The following is a 17,114-nucleotide window of genomic DNA, read 5'->3' on the forward strand; positions in this document are numbered from 1 at the left end:
ATATCCTTGTTTACAAAATTGACAGTATAATTCAACCCAGTCCTCTGTCTCCATCATAAATCTGTTCATATTATTTGATATAAAAGGATAAGGCATAATGTGACCCACCTCTTGCAGGACTGCTCGAAGTACGAGCACAGCGTTTGCGTTATCCTTCCCTGAGACGGCATCCTTGGAAACATGTTGCAGTTTCTTATTCTCCTTCTCGATCTTTCTGAGAGCTTTTTGGGATTCATTAAGCTGGTCTTTCAGGGCTTTGATCTCTGCCTGAAACTCTTTGTTTCTAGCTTGGGATGACTCCAATGCTGCCAGAGTAACAGGGTCCGGAATGGTTACCTTTTTAACAAAGAGAAGTGTAAAATGACATAATTATAAGAAACCTGTTTTTCCTACAAATTCTGTCAACATCAAGGAAGATTTAAGTTGTCATTTTTTTTTTTATTAGTGAGAATCAACCTTAGTGAAAGGTACTTTTAGTTATGCCGATGTCTGACCTTGACAAAAAACATGCTTTGAATTCCAATGAGAGGAACAATTTGCAGGAGGAGGGTATCGCCGATGACAACAGATGTGATAATATCTGTCAGATATCTGAGTGACTGGTGATTATTTCGGGAATTTCTGTGTTTGTGACTCTTGGCACATGGCAAAATGGTGGGTTCTGAATGGTTGACTGAAGGTGATTGCTAAATTTTTGAAACTATTTGTATATTGACTGAACATCTTTGATTGCTCATTCTTGCGTGGTTATAAAATACTGACATACTTAATATTCATATTAAATAGTATCAGTTGTTTCAACATTTCCAAAGAAATAGAAAGTACTTTGCATATCCATGCCTTCCCACCCCCTCCTGCACCTTACTATCACAGCTCATTAACCTCAGACTTACCTCTACTGTTCTGATGATGGGTTCCGGGACAGAAATCTCCTCAGGTTCTGGTATCTTCCCTTCCTTTAATTCTGACAGAGTACTTAATTGAGCTTCCAAATTGGACTCTTGACTATCAACCTCTTCTAACTGAATATGCAGTTCCTTGATGCTCTCAGGTCTATGAAAAATGAGGAAAGTACAGATTCAGTGTCACTGAGTAAAGCATCTATTAAAAGGCATCTTTAGAAGACAATAGAATCATCTTGCCCCTTCAACCAGATCACTTAATAGAAACCACAGACATCTCATTGCAGGATGCTGTTGTGAGATTACTTCCAATATTTCTGGCAAGTGCAAAATGGATATAGAACAATGCTTACTTTTAAAGTAACTTCACAAAATGCTCATTGACCAAATGACATATAAACAAACAACACAATACAATACACACACCAACAAACAAATAAACAAGCAATCATTTCATAAAACTTCACTCCTTAATGGCAATCAAGGAGGGAAATTTCTTAAAAATTAAGGTATAAAATACTTCAAAGAAACTCAAACTCACTTTATACTCCATACAGAGTTGGTCGAATGAAACATATTTATCATCCACTTTTCATTATCATTACCAAAGGAAAACAAATCTAACTACCCAAAGTAGAAAACAAGAAACTTAAGATAGATTTTTCCCAACCAATACCTGTCTTCCTCCGATGGTTCTTGCCCTGTTCGTTCTTTGAAGTCCTTCTCCCAAGTCGCCATTTCTTCTTTAAGCTTGTCTTTCTCTTCCCTGAGGATTTCCACATCCTTGTTGACATCCTCCATCTGTGCAGCGATGCTCTCCTCGTCTCTCTTAGCCATCGATGCCACGGAACGGTACTGCTTCTCTAAATTCGAGTATTTGACCCGTACGATCGCCAACTCCTGAGACAGAAGGAAGAGAGTCGTTTCGGTGACAATGCAATTATTTTGTGTATTACACAACCATCTATCCATCCTCAGAACGTGCTGCTCCATATTTGTACCTTTTTTTTTTTTTTTTTTTTTTTGGCATATTGCCATTCATGTCCCAAAAGTCAAAACTTGGAAGCAGAGATTGGGGTAAGGCCATGAAGGAGGGGTGAAGGAGGGGGGTGGGGAGGAAGTTGGAGGGAGGTCAATTATATTTCTGGGCAAATTAACCACTTCATATCCAATTCTTGCCATTTGATGATTGCATTTCGCAATAATTATTGGAAATATTGTTGTCATAAAAATCAAAAATTGGGCAATTGTTTTTCTATCATGGAAGAAGATGAGATGAGAAGAAAGATCAGATTCAGCAGGAGAACAGTTTCCATGACAACTCGACACTTTATCCCAGTACAGCAGCCCTCTGTTATCAAACGTTGTCAATTAACAGAGCAGCTAGGTCTGATTTGAAAAATAAAAGCTCTTTTCCTTTAAGTTGGTAATTCTGGCGGGCCAAACAGGCTGAAAACATGAGGGGGGCAGGAAGGGGTGAAACAGAATGACATTTGCTTTATACTTTAGGATCAAAGTTTTCATCGCTAAGTTACCTGATCAAATTATCAACCTTGTTTTCAGCAAGTAAAAAATTATTGTCTTTCTTCAAAAATTTTTTTTTTTTTTTCTTTCTTTAATATAAGCTAAGACAAATGGTTTTTGTCCGTTTAAGTCAACTTCTCAAAGACATCCTTAAAAACTCTGCAATAAACCAAATGAAATATATTTTGTTTTCAATTCTACTTAACAAACCTTCTGTGACTCTATCAATTTATCTTGCATTTCGTCTTTTTCCTTCTTGATACGATCTCGCTCTTCAGACGAAATTCCAGCGACGATAACTGCAGCTCCGGATGTTCGTACCTCTGTCTTCTCTTCGGCGTTTTCACTACCGACTGAGTCCCTGCCAGATCGGACGACGAGGGGAGCAATGCCTCCCTCGCTCAGCTGCGTCCGAAGACGCTCTATATCCTCTTCCTTCTCTTTAACCGTGTTCTTTTCGGAGGCTAGCTCATCTTCCAGTATCTGTATGTGAGAAAACGGAAAAAGGGGGAAGAAACGGGCTGCTATTAAGAATGACTTGATATGGTTTTATAGCAGGAATCGGTATTGACTTGGTTTCTGGAATCATGTTAATATGATGCATACTACAACAATGACTGTATCAAGTAAGACAATATTCTAAGCACACACTGTATAGCATGTGTTGAAGGAAAGACAGCCCATTGAGATATATAAGTAATGTTGCTATTCTGTTATTCAATGTGATATTAGACAGAAGTTTAGTTCTTTATATGTTATAGTTCAAGAAAATAGAAAACAAAAATGAGTGCCAGTCATGTTGCCCCACGCATCATGGCCTGCACCCCTCCCCCTGCTCCTAAAATGATGTAGGCTGTGAGTGAGGTCAAACTGTTGATCAAAAGGAAAGAGCGCTTTTATAGGCTAGTGGTGTGAAAATCTCGATGCTTAATCAATAATCACGAAGCGCTCAGCTTGATAACAATATACGTTGTTCTAGAAAGTTAATGTTTAAAAGGGCTTGCTTTCTTTTCATCCTCTAGACTTTTCTCTGATTCTTGAAGCTGTTTGATTTTCTCGTGGCTGGTTTTGCCATCTTCATCCATTTTCTGGGTTAGCTCCATCATTAATTGCTCCTGCAGAAGTAACGCAAACATAAAGATACAGATGAGAAAAAATATTGAATCAGCATTCCATACTTGTCCTTCCTCTCCTACCCACTCCTCTGCCCCCCACCCCCCCCTGCCTGCACCCCCTTTGAAAGACAAAAGAAACTGTTGTTCAAGGGGTCGACTTAGAGACCTATAGTAACAGTTTCATGGACTCAAGTGTCACAAAAGAAAGCTGCAGCAGCTGCAAAATCCCCTGCAGCAAGGCTGAAGATGCAGGCAATTACCTATTTGTGTGAAACTGCAGTGCATTGTGGGAATCTGCATAGCACAAAAAAGGGTCAAAGCTATACAACCTGGCTGTATATCCCCACAGCATCACAGTTTCAACACAGTGCCTTACCCGTTGAATGTGAAATCTCATTCCCTACACAATACCAGCAAGCAAATCTATTCTATTCATTTTAATAGAAAGTACATGTCACACATTCAAATGAAACTTTGTAATATACTACGTCACTTGAAAATTTCAGTAGTAAACATTTTGTGTAGCTGACTTAAATTTGTGGATATTTATCTAAAAAAAAAGAAGAATTTCAGCCCCCTTCTGATTAAATTGACATTAACCCAAGCTATTGCCTATGGCATGTCATAACTTCAACACAAATTCAAAAAATGCAAAATTACAAATATGCAAATTTAAAAAATGCAAATTTATTATGCAATTTTATTGAACATGTTTTACTGTAATCAAAAGTCATTGAGAACGCCGATGGGAGTGGATAGGATTTGATAGATTCAGAAAACTGCTAAAAACATGTAAGAGGTATTTGCCTTGCATATCATACACTACACATAATTCTTCTTGTTGGATCTTAATAGAAGATAAGGGTTTCCTTTAAAATGGCCCACCTTTTCCTTCTGTAGTTTTTCCACCTCTGTCTTGTTCATTAATAATAGTTCCTTCTTTTGTTTCATAAGTTCCTTGTTCTTCTGGGCGAGGCTCTGTTGGGAAATATTAACAATCATACTCATTGTTAAACAGAATGACAAACTGGGCTGTTTGGTCTATATATGCATTTATGGCCTGCAGTTTGCAGTGAAGGTTAATCTATTCAACAGTCTTGCCCCCATTTTGTGATAAAAAATAAAAAAATGAAAGAATAAATTAAATTTGGTTCAGTATTGACAATTTGGAAGAGGATCAAAGATGAGAATACCACACCTAGTGCAAAGTGATAAATATCTTGAGAGTCCGGTCGGACACAAGAGCAATGGTTTAGCTATGTCCCTCTTTTTCGAAAGTAAGACATAACAGAAAAAAGAGTTTTGGGATAGCTACATTCTTACTGGGACAAATTTCAGCAAAATGGTAGGTAGATATTATCAAGAAAATTATCATTTCACTCATATACCCTGTAAATCATAGGTAATTCATTGGTTATTAACAGGCAAGCAAAACACCATTTTCTTGTGAATCACTATTTGTAGGTGTAGATGGACAAGCCTTGTCTTATGGTAGTAGTTTATTCATTAATGATGTCAGTTAGCATTCCATTTCCGTGTGTCTTCAAAGAATTATTCTATAGCAATAAACATAATTATGATATTGGACATAGCAATTATCCACTTTTCACCTCGCTGTACAAAAGTTGATTTCTGAACATTGTGAAACCACGGAAACATCTGGAATTCTCTCCCTACATTATAGCTGGGTTATTAGTTACTACATAATCTAAGCTTAGTAAAAAAAAAGAAACTTTGGGGACTAAAAATGCAAATTCTTAGCAGTCAGATGTGATGGTCGTCCAGCGATGTTGATGTACGATGGATATAAGCAGAAACTGCTCTAAAACTCACGGTTAAAGAAGACTCCCAATAATTCTTGAGCCCATCTACTTCTTGTTGATGGACCAATATAACCTGCTTAAAGGTTTTCACCTTCTCCTTGTACTGGGTCCGTAAACCGAGGACGAAAATGTTGAACTGAGACTGTGTATCCAAGATGCAAGAATAAAATAAAATAAAATAGATGACTGTCAGTAATTATATATCTGACTAAAAATTAAGTTACTTATTGGCATTAATATCTGCTGATAAATAAGTATTAATTCAGGTCTCATGTATGGTACTTAAATCATATCTATTCTTTGACTGACTATTGCTATGCGACTTAACGTGTGTCTGAGTTCTTAATGTCCATTGACAGAAGTTTGCAGGTGTCTTGTTTTTTTGTGTGTCTCTACTGGACACAGCAAACTCCACTAGCAGTAAGTAGCCAGAACTTTGAGGCCCTAAACACATCCTGCTTTATAATGTATAATTGGTATGGCTGCCTGCACTAAAGAGTAGCACACTTATTCACTTAACACAAAAAAATGAGGTGTTGACTTCTGGTAGGCAAACAGTGTCGATAAAATCACTAGCATTTCATGTACCTGAGTCTCATTCTCAATTTTTTTGTGGGCGTCTTGAATTTTGTGGACAATTTCGATGTGGTTATCTTTCATCAGTTTCATGTCGTCGACCACTTTACCGATGGTATCTCGAGCCATCACGTAGGGTATGTAAGCCTGCTGTTGCTTGGCGGGTTGCGGGGGAGCTATTCGAGTCGAAGCCCTTGATACTACGCTTCTGGAATCTGGAAAGACAACAAATGTAAGAATTATAGGGACAAATTAAAGGACAAAAACATAAAAATAGCATTCCATGGTGATAATAGCTATAGAATATTTCATTTTAAAGGGGATGTGACAGGCAAATAGAGATATTTGAAAGAGGACCATAGTGGAACAAGTGGTAAAAAAACTTGTTCTAAATTGGTAAATGCTTAGAGTTTAAAGAAGGAGTTTTTCTTCTTGCAGAGCTCTCATGGCCGTAATCTGCCCATTGCTTAAAGTTCCTTAAAATAAAAAACACATTAAAAAAAATCTTCATTGGGAAAAACACAAAATATGATTGTGGTTTAAGATTGATACAGTTACCTAATAACTGTAGCACTAAAGAATTAACAGATCCCAAATTAAAGCTACCCTCTAAATCCTTGTCGAGCTTTATAAAGCTCGATGAGGATTTAGAGGTTAGCTTTAATTTGGGACCTGTAAGACTGCATTAAAAAAAAAAAGAAAAAAAAAGAGGAAAATAGGGAAAGAAAGAAACCAACAAACACTTTTACTAAGGTCATGAATTCTCGCAACTTTGACGTTTCTTTCAATTCTCATAATAATAGGAAGATCGCTAGGGTAACTTCAAGCAACATTTTTATCGTTCTTTGGAAACCACATTTTGACAAACCTACCAAGTATCATTCAAACTAAGATCATACTGATTGATAAAACTACCACAAGATTAGGAGTAATCACTCATTCCATTGGAATGTAATCATTTCAATATCCAAGGACACTTCTCATGGTAGTATAAGTTGTGTATATAGACAAAAATGACATCAAAAACATTTTTCAAAAAATATGAATTTGTCTTTACCACTTCAGGGAAACACTGACACTAATAAACTGCATTCAAACACAGACAGTGGTACAGAATGACAATGACAAATTTACCCAAATATTAGAAAAATGCTGCTTTTATGACAATTTGTAATGCCCTTAACCTGTATCATCATCTGACTCACCATCTGCAATTTTCGAAGTGCCCGTTGTTTTTCCGTCTACTTTCGGGGCCGCTGGTGTCACCTTGCTTGAGCCGGGCGTGGTCATCCCGTCGACCCTCTGGTCCTCGGCAGCCTCCTTGACACTGATCACAGACCTCATACTGGGAACGCTACCCATGTGTGCCCCCTCCCCGGGAGAGCGATTACGTAGAGGGGTTGCCCTGCCTCCCGACGGTGGTCGTGGTACCTGTTTGGTGGGCTCTTCATTCTTACCGTTATCACTCCAGGCTGCGAGACAAGAAGACAACAAAATATCTTGATATGTTTCAAAACAATCTATTAACTTGAGCAAAATAAAACAGAAAGCATAAGAAAAAAGACTCTCATATAAAATATTATACTATGGGTCCTATAACCACTTCTACCAATAGTTTCCACTTACAGGATGAATCTTTAATGACCTTACAAGAATACATATTGCAGTTGCAATGTAAAGGTCATGTTGTTGCTATGCATGGAAATGCTGTACTAGTTAAGTTTAAATCACAGTAGGTAACAAGGGATTCAAAACTAATTTGTTCAACAGTGTTCAACTACAGGAACTACAGAATGCTCAATCATCAATTAAACTTTACCTACAGGAATTCTCAAGTGTAAAATTAACCTAAAATCCACAAATAGTTTTTAGTGCCATATTTTTCTCATTTTAATGTGAAACATCCCATTGCGAGTAAAAACCATCTCGATAACATCAAAATGTTAGAACCGCCAGAACTATTCTCTGCAAGTGCAATCCAGACGACATTTGTGATATCATATTTCATTACATCATAGTAATTTTGGTGATACATAATGGCATGAAATATATCCTTTAACCGCTACCTTCATGATAAGTCTAGACATATAAACAAACCCACTTCCATTGGCAAAAGGTGGTTTTTGGTTTCTGTAACCACAGTTTGAAGGCTGACATTTGATCTTAAATGACAGAGCAGAACTGTTTTCATGTAGGATGCGAATAGAATCGTGAGAGGGTTACAAGGGTTAAAGAGGGAGGGGTTAAAGATGGAGGGGCTGAAGGGTTTCACAGCTAATTCCTGATTTAAAATACTGTACCTTCGACAGGCTCTGGTTTCTGCAATTCTTTAGGCTCTTGTGCAGGCAACACTGCATCTGTTGGTGCCACAGAATTTGTTTTCAGTTTGTGGCTGAGACTTGGGGATGCTGACCTAACAGATTTAGGCGAGACAGGGCGTTCAAGCTTAGGGGTCGAAGGCCTGCTACCTCTAGATGAGGGACCGGCAGTATCCGTGACCTGTTGGACAGGAACAAAGCATACAGGTAAACGATAATGTAAACCAGATAGCCAAGATGCTTTTTAACAGATGTGAGAACATTGACATAACTGTGCATAGAGTAACATAGACATATCAAATGTTCATCAAAGACTGACATGCTGGAAGTATATCTGTTGACCTCAAGTAAACTTTGTCCTCCACAGAAAACATGAGGGCTCTTGTACTCAATAAGGTGGATCCACATACTCAGTATGAAGTTCATCCATGTGATAACTTTTGAGTTTTTGATTTTACAAGGTTTTCAGACCTCTGTTGGCCTCAAAAGAAAACAATGGCATTCTTGTGCCCAGTAAGCCCAAGTATCAAATATGAAGTTCCCAACCATATAGTTTTGAGTTATCATGTTTACAAGCTAAGAATCCACACACACACACACATACACCCACACATGTTTGTATTACATTTAGACCGAGGACCCCATTGTATTTTCCATTGTTCAAATCCACGTACCCTAACCTTAACAATACCCCATACAATAGAATTCTTCCGAGGACGTGGTGATTCTTTAGAAATCACAACCGAGGACCTGAAATTCTTTTGTTTAAGTCCTCGGTCAGATAGCAAAACAAACGCACACACACAAGCCACACATTAATATGAATCATTTATTAACATTCTATTGCACTGAATTACATGTTTCTCTCACATCAAAATGTGTCTTAGCCTAACTTTATAGAGGTTGTCCAACTGAAAACTTTAGTATTCGGTTGGTTTTCTACACAGTCTAGAAATGATCTTTCGACACTGAAGTGTGATTTAAGCACCTGACTATCGACTCACCTCATATTAATACTGCAAGTGCAAGCAACTAATGAGAAGCAAAATTAATAGTGACTCTGATGAATGAAGCTATAGAAGAAAGCAAATCTGGCTTTAACTATTTTTTTTAACTTAAAACATATCAGCTAACATGTGACAAATGGCTAATTAAAAGCAGAACCCTCAAAACAGATTCATGAGAAGAAAAAAAACTATTTTCTAAAGTCTCTACCTTCATGTCAGCTGCTTCTCTGACGGACACAACACTGCTTCCCTTTGGGGAAAGAAACTGCACAGGGGTGGACGATCGTTCATTATCTTTTAACTTGGCCACATCTGTAGGATCTTCCTTCACCCATGCTGTTATGTAGAACAATGATTAGCAGACGAAATGACATAGACTGGTGTATGAGGAGAACATTGTAAGATAATACATATGAGGGAAGGGAGTGGAGGGGGGAGGGAAGAGCCATCTTTGGAAAGGCAAATATTGTACACTGATAAATTATGTTCTAAAGGGTAGATCTAATAAAAGTTTTGTTTCTTTTCAAACTTACAGTTGTACGATTTGGCAGATGATGGTCTTTCCTGCACTGAGGCAGGTCTTGGGGCTACTTTTGCATTTGTGTTTGAGGTTGACATTATTCTAACCACAGAAATCTCCTCTTATTCACCACCTGTAAGGAAAGAAGAAATGAGAAAAATAATTTAGATGTGAAGCAATTTAGGCATATTCGGGAAACAGGGTAAGAATGTGTGTTGTTGATAAGGAAATGAAACGAGTGTTAAAAATTGTGATTAATAAAACTAGATATGATATGAAATGTGTTGTGTTCAAAATTAAGGCTATGCAGTGATCAAAATAGATTATGATTCTGAACACTTTCCAGCCATCAGTGAATATTTATGAAAATAAAGCAGACCAGATTTGACACAATTTTCACAAAATGAGTTATAACAACACTACGAAAACTGATGACATTAACAAAAATACGATGATACAGTTTTCTGTGTTCCAAGTTCTTGAGAAATTATAACTGTCAACGACAGTATTTTCTTACAATATGTCCTAACATTATGATTTACGTGTAACAACCATACGATAGGCTGATCACTGTCTTTACAAGTTAACGATAACGGTGACATTGGTCAAAGCTTTCGCGAAGAGCTTTGTAGTGTACAATGAGTATGGGAAATGCCAAATCTGTTCAGATAGCATCTGAATTATCTGCCAAGCAAATTATTGCAAAATATTGATTTAATACTTGGAACATGTCTCCTGATTATCACGTAGTTAGTGGTTTCTTACATACAACTTCAATGTGCTGTACTGCATTATTAATACTTGTCAGCTCCTAATGCATATTTGGCAGATTCGGCAGTCTAAAACTACTGTAGTTTGGTCTACCCAGAAACATTTACCCTGGTATAGTAACCCTTCATGAAAATTTGTACAATTCTCAGTGGTGACACTGCGATATTCACAGGTTGTTCAGCCTACTGTAACTAATTTTGATATCCACCATGTATAATTGGGCCATACCATATCAATTCACCTCAAAAAGGTAAAGATAAATACACCACCATCTGGTGAAAATGGATCGGGCCTACAAAGTTTAAAGGCCCAATGCAGATGGGAAAGGTGTCTTTTTAAAGCTAATGCAAAGGGGACTTTCAATTATCATGTTGGCTACATTAATAAATAATTGACCGTTGGACCTTCACTTTGACCTTGGAAATGTCCTTGCGCAACCATTTTGTTTTCTTCAAAATTCAAAATTTTGAGATATCCTACCTATAATTTCAAAGAAATGTTTCATTGTTTCTTATCTTTTGAAGCTCTGAAACAGGCACTTTAAAATAGTCATCTCTGCAATAATATAAAGTTATAATGCAAAATACACTGAGTTACAAATTGTAATGCAAAGAGAGTGATGTTGCAGTTGAATGCTCTCTTGTATTACTAATTACGCAAATAGGTTTGTGTGTCACTTTTTCTGCATCTTCACTGCCCAATACATTAGCTTTACAATGGTGTATTTTCCATAATGTTATGTGACATGGAATGACCCACTTGTAATACCATATGCATGTAACTACACTGTTTTAATGACAACTTGTGTGAGGGAGCTCCTACGATTGACCACTGCGTTGACTGATACTGACCACCCCTGTGAGTTGACAGATCTACTGACCACCTGCTGTGGACAATATGACCATGAAATGTCCTATATCTCATCTCTTGTTAGTTTCACTCATACTGTATATCGTTTCCTCCTTGTCAGAGTCAGACTTGGTAACCGATCGAATAAACACACATCGAGATACATTTTAAGAGTTGAGTTTTACTTTGATCTTTTATGTGTTCTCATACATTGTTTACTTGAGTGAACATGACAGTTTTTTCACTTGCACTTTTCACTTATTTTCACTTACATCTTAATATGATTCCGTTTTTGCACTTTTCCTTAAATGGTATAATGAACGTGGAGTGATTAAGATTTTGTCCCATTTTTTTTATAAAAGTTCTGTAAATATTGAAAATTTTCTCTTAAAAGCATGCAAAAATTGGACCCAAATATACTTTAAAGTATTCCTTTCCATGCTCTTAGGCCTAAGTTCCCTAACATTTGACTTGCAAGATTTGCCTGCGGTACATAGTCTTTAGTAAATAGTAGAGCACCTTGGTAACCATTGCAAAACTATTTTGTATTTAGCAGTCAATTTGCTGTTCGATTCACTTCACTTTTGAATGAAACATTGACCGAATTTCGGCTCAACTAGGCACAAGCCACTGTCAGGCTAGGCCTATATTATATGTCAGTATTGCGAAGTTCGGAACACTGCGAATTTCGGACACCCCTAAGAAATACACGATTTCACCATGACAACCTATAGCAACAGCCAATTTCACAAAAAACTACAAAGCAACAGTTATTTGCTCTCCAAAATGACCTGTGTGCAAGTAAGTACTTACATATTTGTCAATAAAATGAGAGAGATCTATGAAGTCTGTTATAATTACTGAAAGAGCAACTTCGCCACCAATTTTATCACCAGCGTCACACTGTGGGTTGGGTGTCCGAACTTCACAATACTCTAGCAAAGAAATATAGGCTATACCAGTTCCACAATCACGAAGAATCTTCTTGGAATACAACGTGAAAACAGTTTGCAGGAAATAAAGTTTGGCCGTGTATCGTAATATAACACAATTCTCCCACCATATCAAGTATATTTTCAGGTGATTAAGACCAGAAGATAAAGTTTAAGGGTGTTTTAAGGCTTAGCCTAGGTGTCCGAACTTCGAAGTGTCCATGCAACTGGTCCTTTGTTTTTTCCACCAAAAATACTCCACGGCACCTAGGTCTAGCAAATTTACTGTAGGGTATACGTTTGGGTCGAACTGGGCTAGTCTACCCCGACTCATTATGCCTAGTTCTTCATATATAAACAGACTAGCCTAGGCCGGTATGATTCACACTGCGCACTAAAGTTATTCCCGAAAGCTAGCCTACCGTAGGCGTAACGTCAAAGTGCGTGTCGATAATGTAGACTAACGTTAAGCCTAGCCTAGCATTTGTTAGATCTAGCTCCTTTTCGAGTGCAGAGCTCAGTTAACAGGCCAAAATTTCAACGTTGGAAACTTTTAATAATTAAAACATACATTGGTTCTACCATTAAGTTTCAACTTTACAGCAATACATACATATTGGAAAATATCAGTCACGATCAAACTTTCACCAAAACGTCAATTATCGGCCATATTGTATTTTGGTTACTTGGCAGCCGGAGAAGCTGACGTCATTACCGAAGTGACTAGATTTAGGTACTAAAATGTGCCCAAAAAATTCTGACTTCTTTTTTGAAACGAGAGTAATTAACAAAAGCTTTTATTTTTTATTATTGCTTTACTCGTTTAGCGTAAAGCTAATCTCCCGATGCTCTGGAATAAAGAAACTACAAGTAGTATAAAGCAATATAATCATAATAAAAATAAACTAGAAATTCAAACGTAAACGATAGAAGGACCATGAAAAGAAAAAAATACATAGCCTACGAAATAGACAATGGCATGAAACACAACATGGAACAATCAAATTATTCCACCCTCTCAAAATAAATTATTTCGTGTGGTGGACCTTATCGGGAATGGTTATATACATTATTCGTGTGACGTGACAGGTCCACAAGGTAGACCATTTAAAGACCATTTTAAACGTTTCTCGAGTGGAGGACCTGTTCAAAGTTAAAAAGTTCTTCAGATCTATATATAGTCAAATGTTGCATTGAGAATAAATCTTGCTGCAGCTTTCAGTAGACGACTAAGTCTCTGAGAACAATTCTGGTATTAGTCATACCCCATACTAAACTACAATAATCTATATAATCAGATATACCCATTATACTTATACTAACTTTTTTCCATATATTTGTACCACTGGCCCTCACTTCACAAACTTATTCAGGCGCGTATCCAGGATTTTCAAACCGGGGGGGGGGGGGGGGGGGGGCGCGAATTACTATCTAAGCGGAGCGCCACCATCGGTTGGCGCGCATCGTACAAGAAAATTTCTTATTTTGATACCCCCCAGATCACCGGAAACGGCACTTAATTCTCGGGCTTGAAATGACCAACCAGATGTACACTTTTTGCCTGAGAACCAAGTATTTCCTAATAGTTTTTTTTCCATCCATAATCTTTTTGAAGATTGTCAACCCGGCAAACATCATGTTCGATCTGATCGCATCTCCTGTGGGTCTTTGCTTTTGTAGGTGATTCTACGTCGCGGCCCACAATACCCGTCAGCCCCACTTTTCAAGGTTTTAAGCCCCATATTTGTTCAGAATTTGAAAATTCACATTTCTCGTGAATAAACTCACTTCAAAACATACCCATAATGTTGTACAAAATTTCATCTATGGACAACCAATATAGAAAAACTTCCTTCAACCCCTAACAGACCGGTCAAAATTGCGCGAGTAGAGGGAAGTGTGATGCAGAATGTTGGTCAGAAATTTTCGAAACTTCAGACACAGTTAATGTATTGGTGTACAAATATTAAAACCTCTTATAACGGCTATTATAAAACTTGGTTGAAGGAAATGTAAAAATAGCAGATATTTCCGAAACCGAACACTACACACATAGGCGTAGGAGGCGCGGCGGCAGTGGCGGAGCTAGGGGTATTGGTCAGGAAGGGCGAGAATGGTCTGTAGGGGCGCTTTCGACACTAAGCGGAAGCCACCACTGGTTGGCGCGTAGCGTACAGAAAATTTTTGAGTAAAGATACTCCCTAGATCGCCGGAAATGACCCTTTCCGGGCCTGGCTAATTTGCAGATAAACGAAGAATAAGGTGTCATCGCCAAATTACACCAACAAAATATGACAAATGTCAATAAGTAGATGAGAGCGCAATAAAAAAAGTCAATAATCTAGAATAAGTAAAAAGTGGTAAAGAGCTGAAAAAAGGCGCCAGCAGTTCATTTGAGTCCGTCAGGGCGGCATCCGCCCCCATGACCGTATGGACGCTCCGCCACTGCGCGGCGGGGGTGCAGCCCCTAATTCTCCATTACTAATGTAAAAGAGAGGTTTGACATAATTGGACCTCCATGCTTTTTATACATCTACATGAAACATGTCGTTGTTTACATTAGCATCCCGCGATATACTGAGCAATTTTAACGGAACGTACGGTACATGATGGCATGCGATGTAATAACCGAGGCTTGCTTATATGATATTGACATTAACACGTTGAGCGCACGCGAAAATTTTTGGTTATTTTGTCAGGCAAGTCGGACAGTTTTGAGGCTTTTCATCCTGGAACGCCATTTTCATGCTCACTGATATGATGTGATATCTGCTGTTTGCGTTACAAATTCAAGCAGGCGCGTATCGAGGAATTTGTCAAGGGAGGGGCGAAGCCTGTAGGCAAATTATCTAAGCGTAGCGCCACCATAGTTTGGCGCGAAGCATACAAGAAAATTTTGGCCGAAAATGCCTCCCAGATCGCTGGAAATGGCACTACCCAGGACCTTTTGTTAGCGCGAAGCGTACATGCAAATTTTGGCCAAAAATGTCTCCCAGATCGCTGGAAATGACACTTCCCAGGCCTTGTAAGTTGCATCTAAGCACTTTCTATTTTGAAATTACTTAGCGATATCATTTAAAAAAAAATGCTGAATGGGGGGGGGGGCGGGCGGTCGCCCCCATCCCAAAAATCGTCATGTTCCCCGACGACGCTGTCGAGTTCGAGACCAGCCACAGTTGGTTTCATAGCACAATTCTACACACGCGTTGTGATAGACCATATATAGTATATATATAGATCATTAGTGAGAGAGGAATGGAAACGTCAAAAAATGGAGTTGTCGGTGTAAGGGGTAGGGTGAGAAATCATTGATCAGTCACTGGCTACCCTTTAGCGCTGTAATGATGTCACTGTTCCTCTTTCTCTTCCCGATGTCTTCGCGTTTTTCTTTTACTCCCTCCTTTTCTCCTTTTTCTCTCTTTCTTCATTTGCTTTTCCCTTCCTTCCTCTCCTCCTCCTCTTTTTCCCCCTTTTTCCTTTTTTCTTCTCTTTTTCTTCTCTCCTCTTTTTCTTACCCGGGGTCGCGCGCCCCCAACGCCCCCCCTGGATACGCACCGTGTTATTAATCACTCTGGTTAAGCACGTAAGCAACTGAGTATAAGTTATCTGCTTGAAGGCTACATAGACTACTAGGGGGGGGGGGCGGGGCTTTTAATCACTCACATGAAATTGTTTTCAATTGTTCACTTCATTCCAACTGAGTATTTGGAATGAAGTGGACAATTAAACATTTTGCAGAAAAATGTTGAATTGACGAGATACGATAAGTCGACAATTAAACATTTTGCAGACATTTTTCAATTGCTCAGAACGAATGAAGTGAACAATTGAACAATTTGTAGCAAAATGTCCAATTGACGAGATACGATAAGATGACAATTAAACATTTTGCAGACATTTTTCAATTGCTCAGATCGAATGAAGTGAACAATTTAACATTTTGTAGCAAAATGTCCAATTGACGAGATATGATAAGTTGTCAATTAAACATATCCAAATTGATGAGATATGATAAATAAGTTGTCAATTAAACATTTTGCAGATATTGTTCAATTGCTCAGTTAGAGCAACTCAGCAATCCAAAAGATTTTATCTTGTTATTTCATACAATTTACTGAAAAATGTCAATTTATGGGGCAAAGTTTTTCTCATGTTAATGGCACTTTAAGCTTCCGTAGATTAGCATTGCGTTTCAAGTTTAATTATATTCCATAGAGACAATTATATCCTGAACTTACTTGAAGCTAGCGAACAGGGTCAACCCACCAAATAGCAAAATTAGTACATAAATAAACCGAATTGAAGCTGGCGAACGTTATACAACGCCGTTGTTCTATCAGGCATTTTTTTTTAAAGTATTCAAAATCATACGAAGTGTTGTACGGCGGAGTATAAAGATCGCGAGATGGTGCGGGGGGGGGGGGGGGGGGTGAGACACCACACACACCCTTCTATCGACGTCCCTGACATCAGGTACATATCTTTCATTTCATATTTGGTAACCTTTTTTTTTAAATCTGTGCCGAAAAAGGCTCACCAAATTGGTGGATCCATGTTCCGAAGTTAATCAATATTCTAAACTGATTAATGAACATTATGTACATTTTTCTACAGTAACAGCATATACGTTACGTGGACATATCTTTCTGAACATCATGCATCAAATTGCGAGCAGCCTTTTGGTGTGGTGTTTCATGAGGGCAAAGTAGCAGGTGATATTTAAGTGTAGAAATGTTTTCAACATGAAGGTCAGTCTCTTTTATGTACATTAGAGTCA

At 38.1% G+C, this 17,114-nt stretch overlaps 1 protein-coding gene across 3 annotated transcripts in view; it reads right to left on the reverse strand.

Moving 5' to 3' along the window:
- Positions 1 to 13,057, reverse strand: part of LOC139978627 (uncharacterized) — a 34,926-nt gene extending 21,869 nt beyond the window's left edge. For 2 of the 3 annotated variants that reach the window (XM_071988990.1, XM_071988992.1), the window contains exons 1-13: positions 12,951 to 13,057; positions 9,799 to 9,918; positions 9,474 to 9,601; positions 8,241 to 8,439; positions 7,146 to 7,412; positions 5,953 to 6,155; positions 5,375 to 5,506; positions 4,427 to 4,519; positions 3,431 to 3,541; positions 2,637 to 2,909; positions 1,579 to 1,802; positions 894 to 1,053; positions 109 to 336 (exon numbers count right to left, since the gene is read on the reverse strand). In XM_071988990.1, the coding sequence (XP_071845091.1) occupies positions 109 to 336; positions 894 to 1,053; positions 1,579 to 1,802; positions 2,637 to 2,909; positions 3,431 to 3,541; positions 4,427 to 4,519; positions 5,375 to 5,506; positions 5,953 to 6,155; positions 7,146 to 7,412; positions 8,241 to 8,439; positions 9,474 to 9,601; positions 9,799 to 9,883 (2,103 nt within the window). In that variant the 5' untranslated portion in view covers positions 9,884 to 9,918; positions 12,951 to 13,057. Of the gene's footprint in view, positions 1 to 108; positions 337 to 893; positions 1,054 to 1,578; positions 1,803 to 2,636; positions 2,910 to 3,430; positions 3,542 to 4,426; positions 4,520 to 5,374; positions 5,507 to 5,952; positions 6,156 to 7,145; positions 7,413 to 8,240; positions 8,440 to 9,473; positions 9,602 to 9,798; positions 9,919 to 12,908 lie in introns of all 3 variants that reach the window. The other variant, XM_071988991.1, reaches the window with a different exon arrangement.
- Between the last annotated feature and the right edge of the window lie 4,057 nt (positions 13,058 to 17,114).

Source organism: Apostichopus japonicus, chromosome 13 (assembly GCF_037975245.1).
Source record: "Apostichopus japonicus isolate 1M-3 chromosome 13, ASM3797524v1, whole genome shotgun sequence".
In the NCBI taxonomy this organism is placed as follows: domain Eukaryota; kingdom Metazoa; phylum Echinodermata; class Holothuroidea; order Aspidochirotida; family Stichopodidae; genus Apostichopus; species Apostichopus japonicus.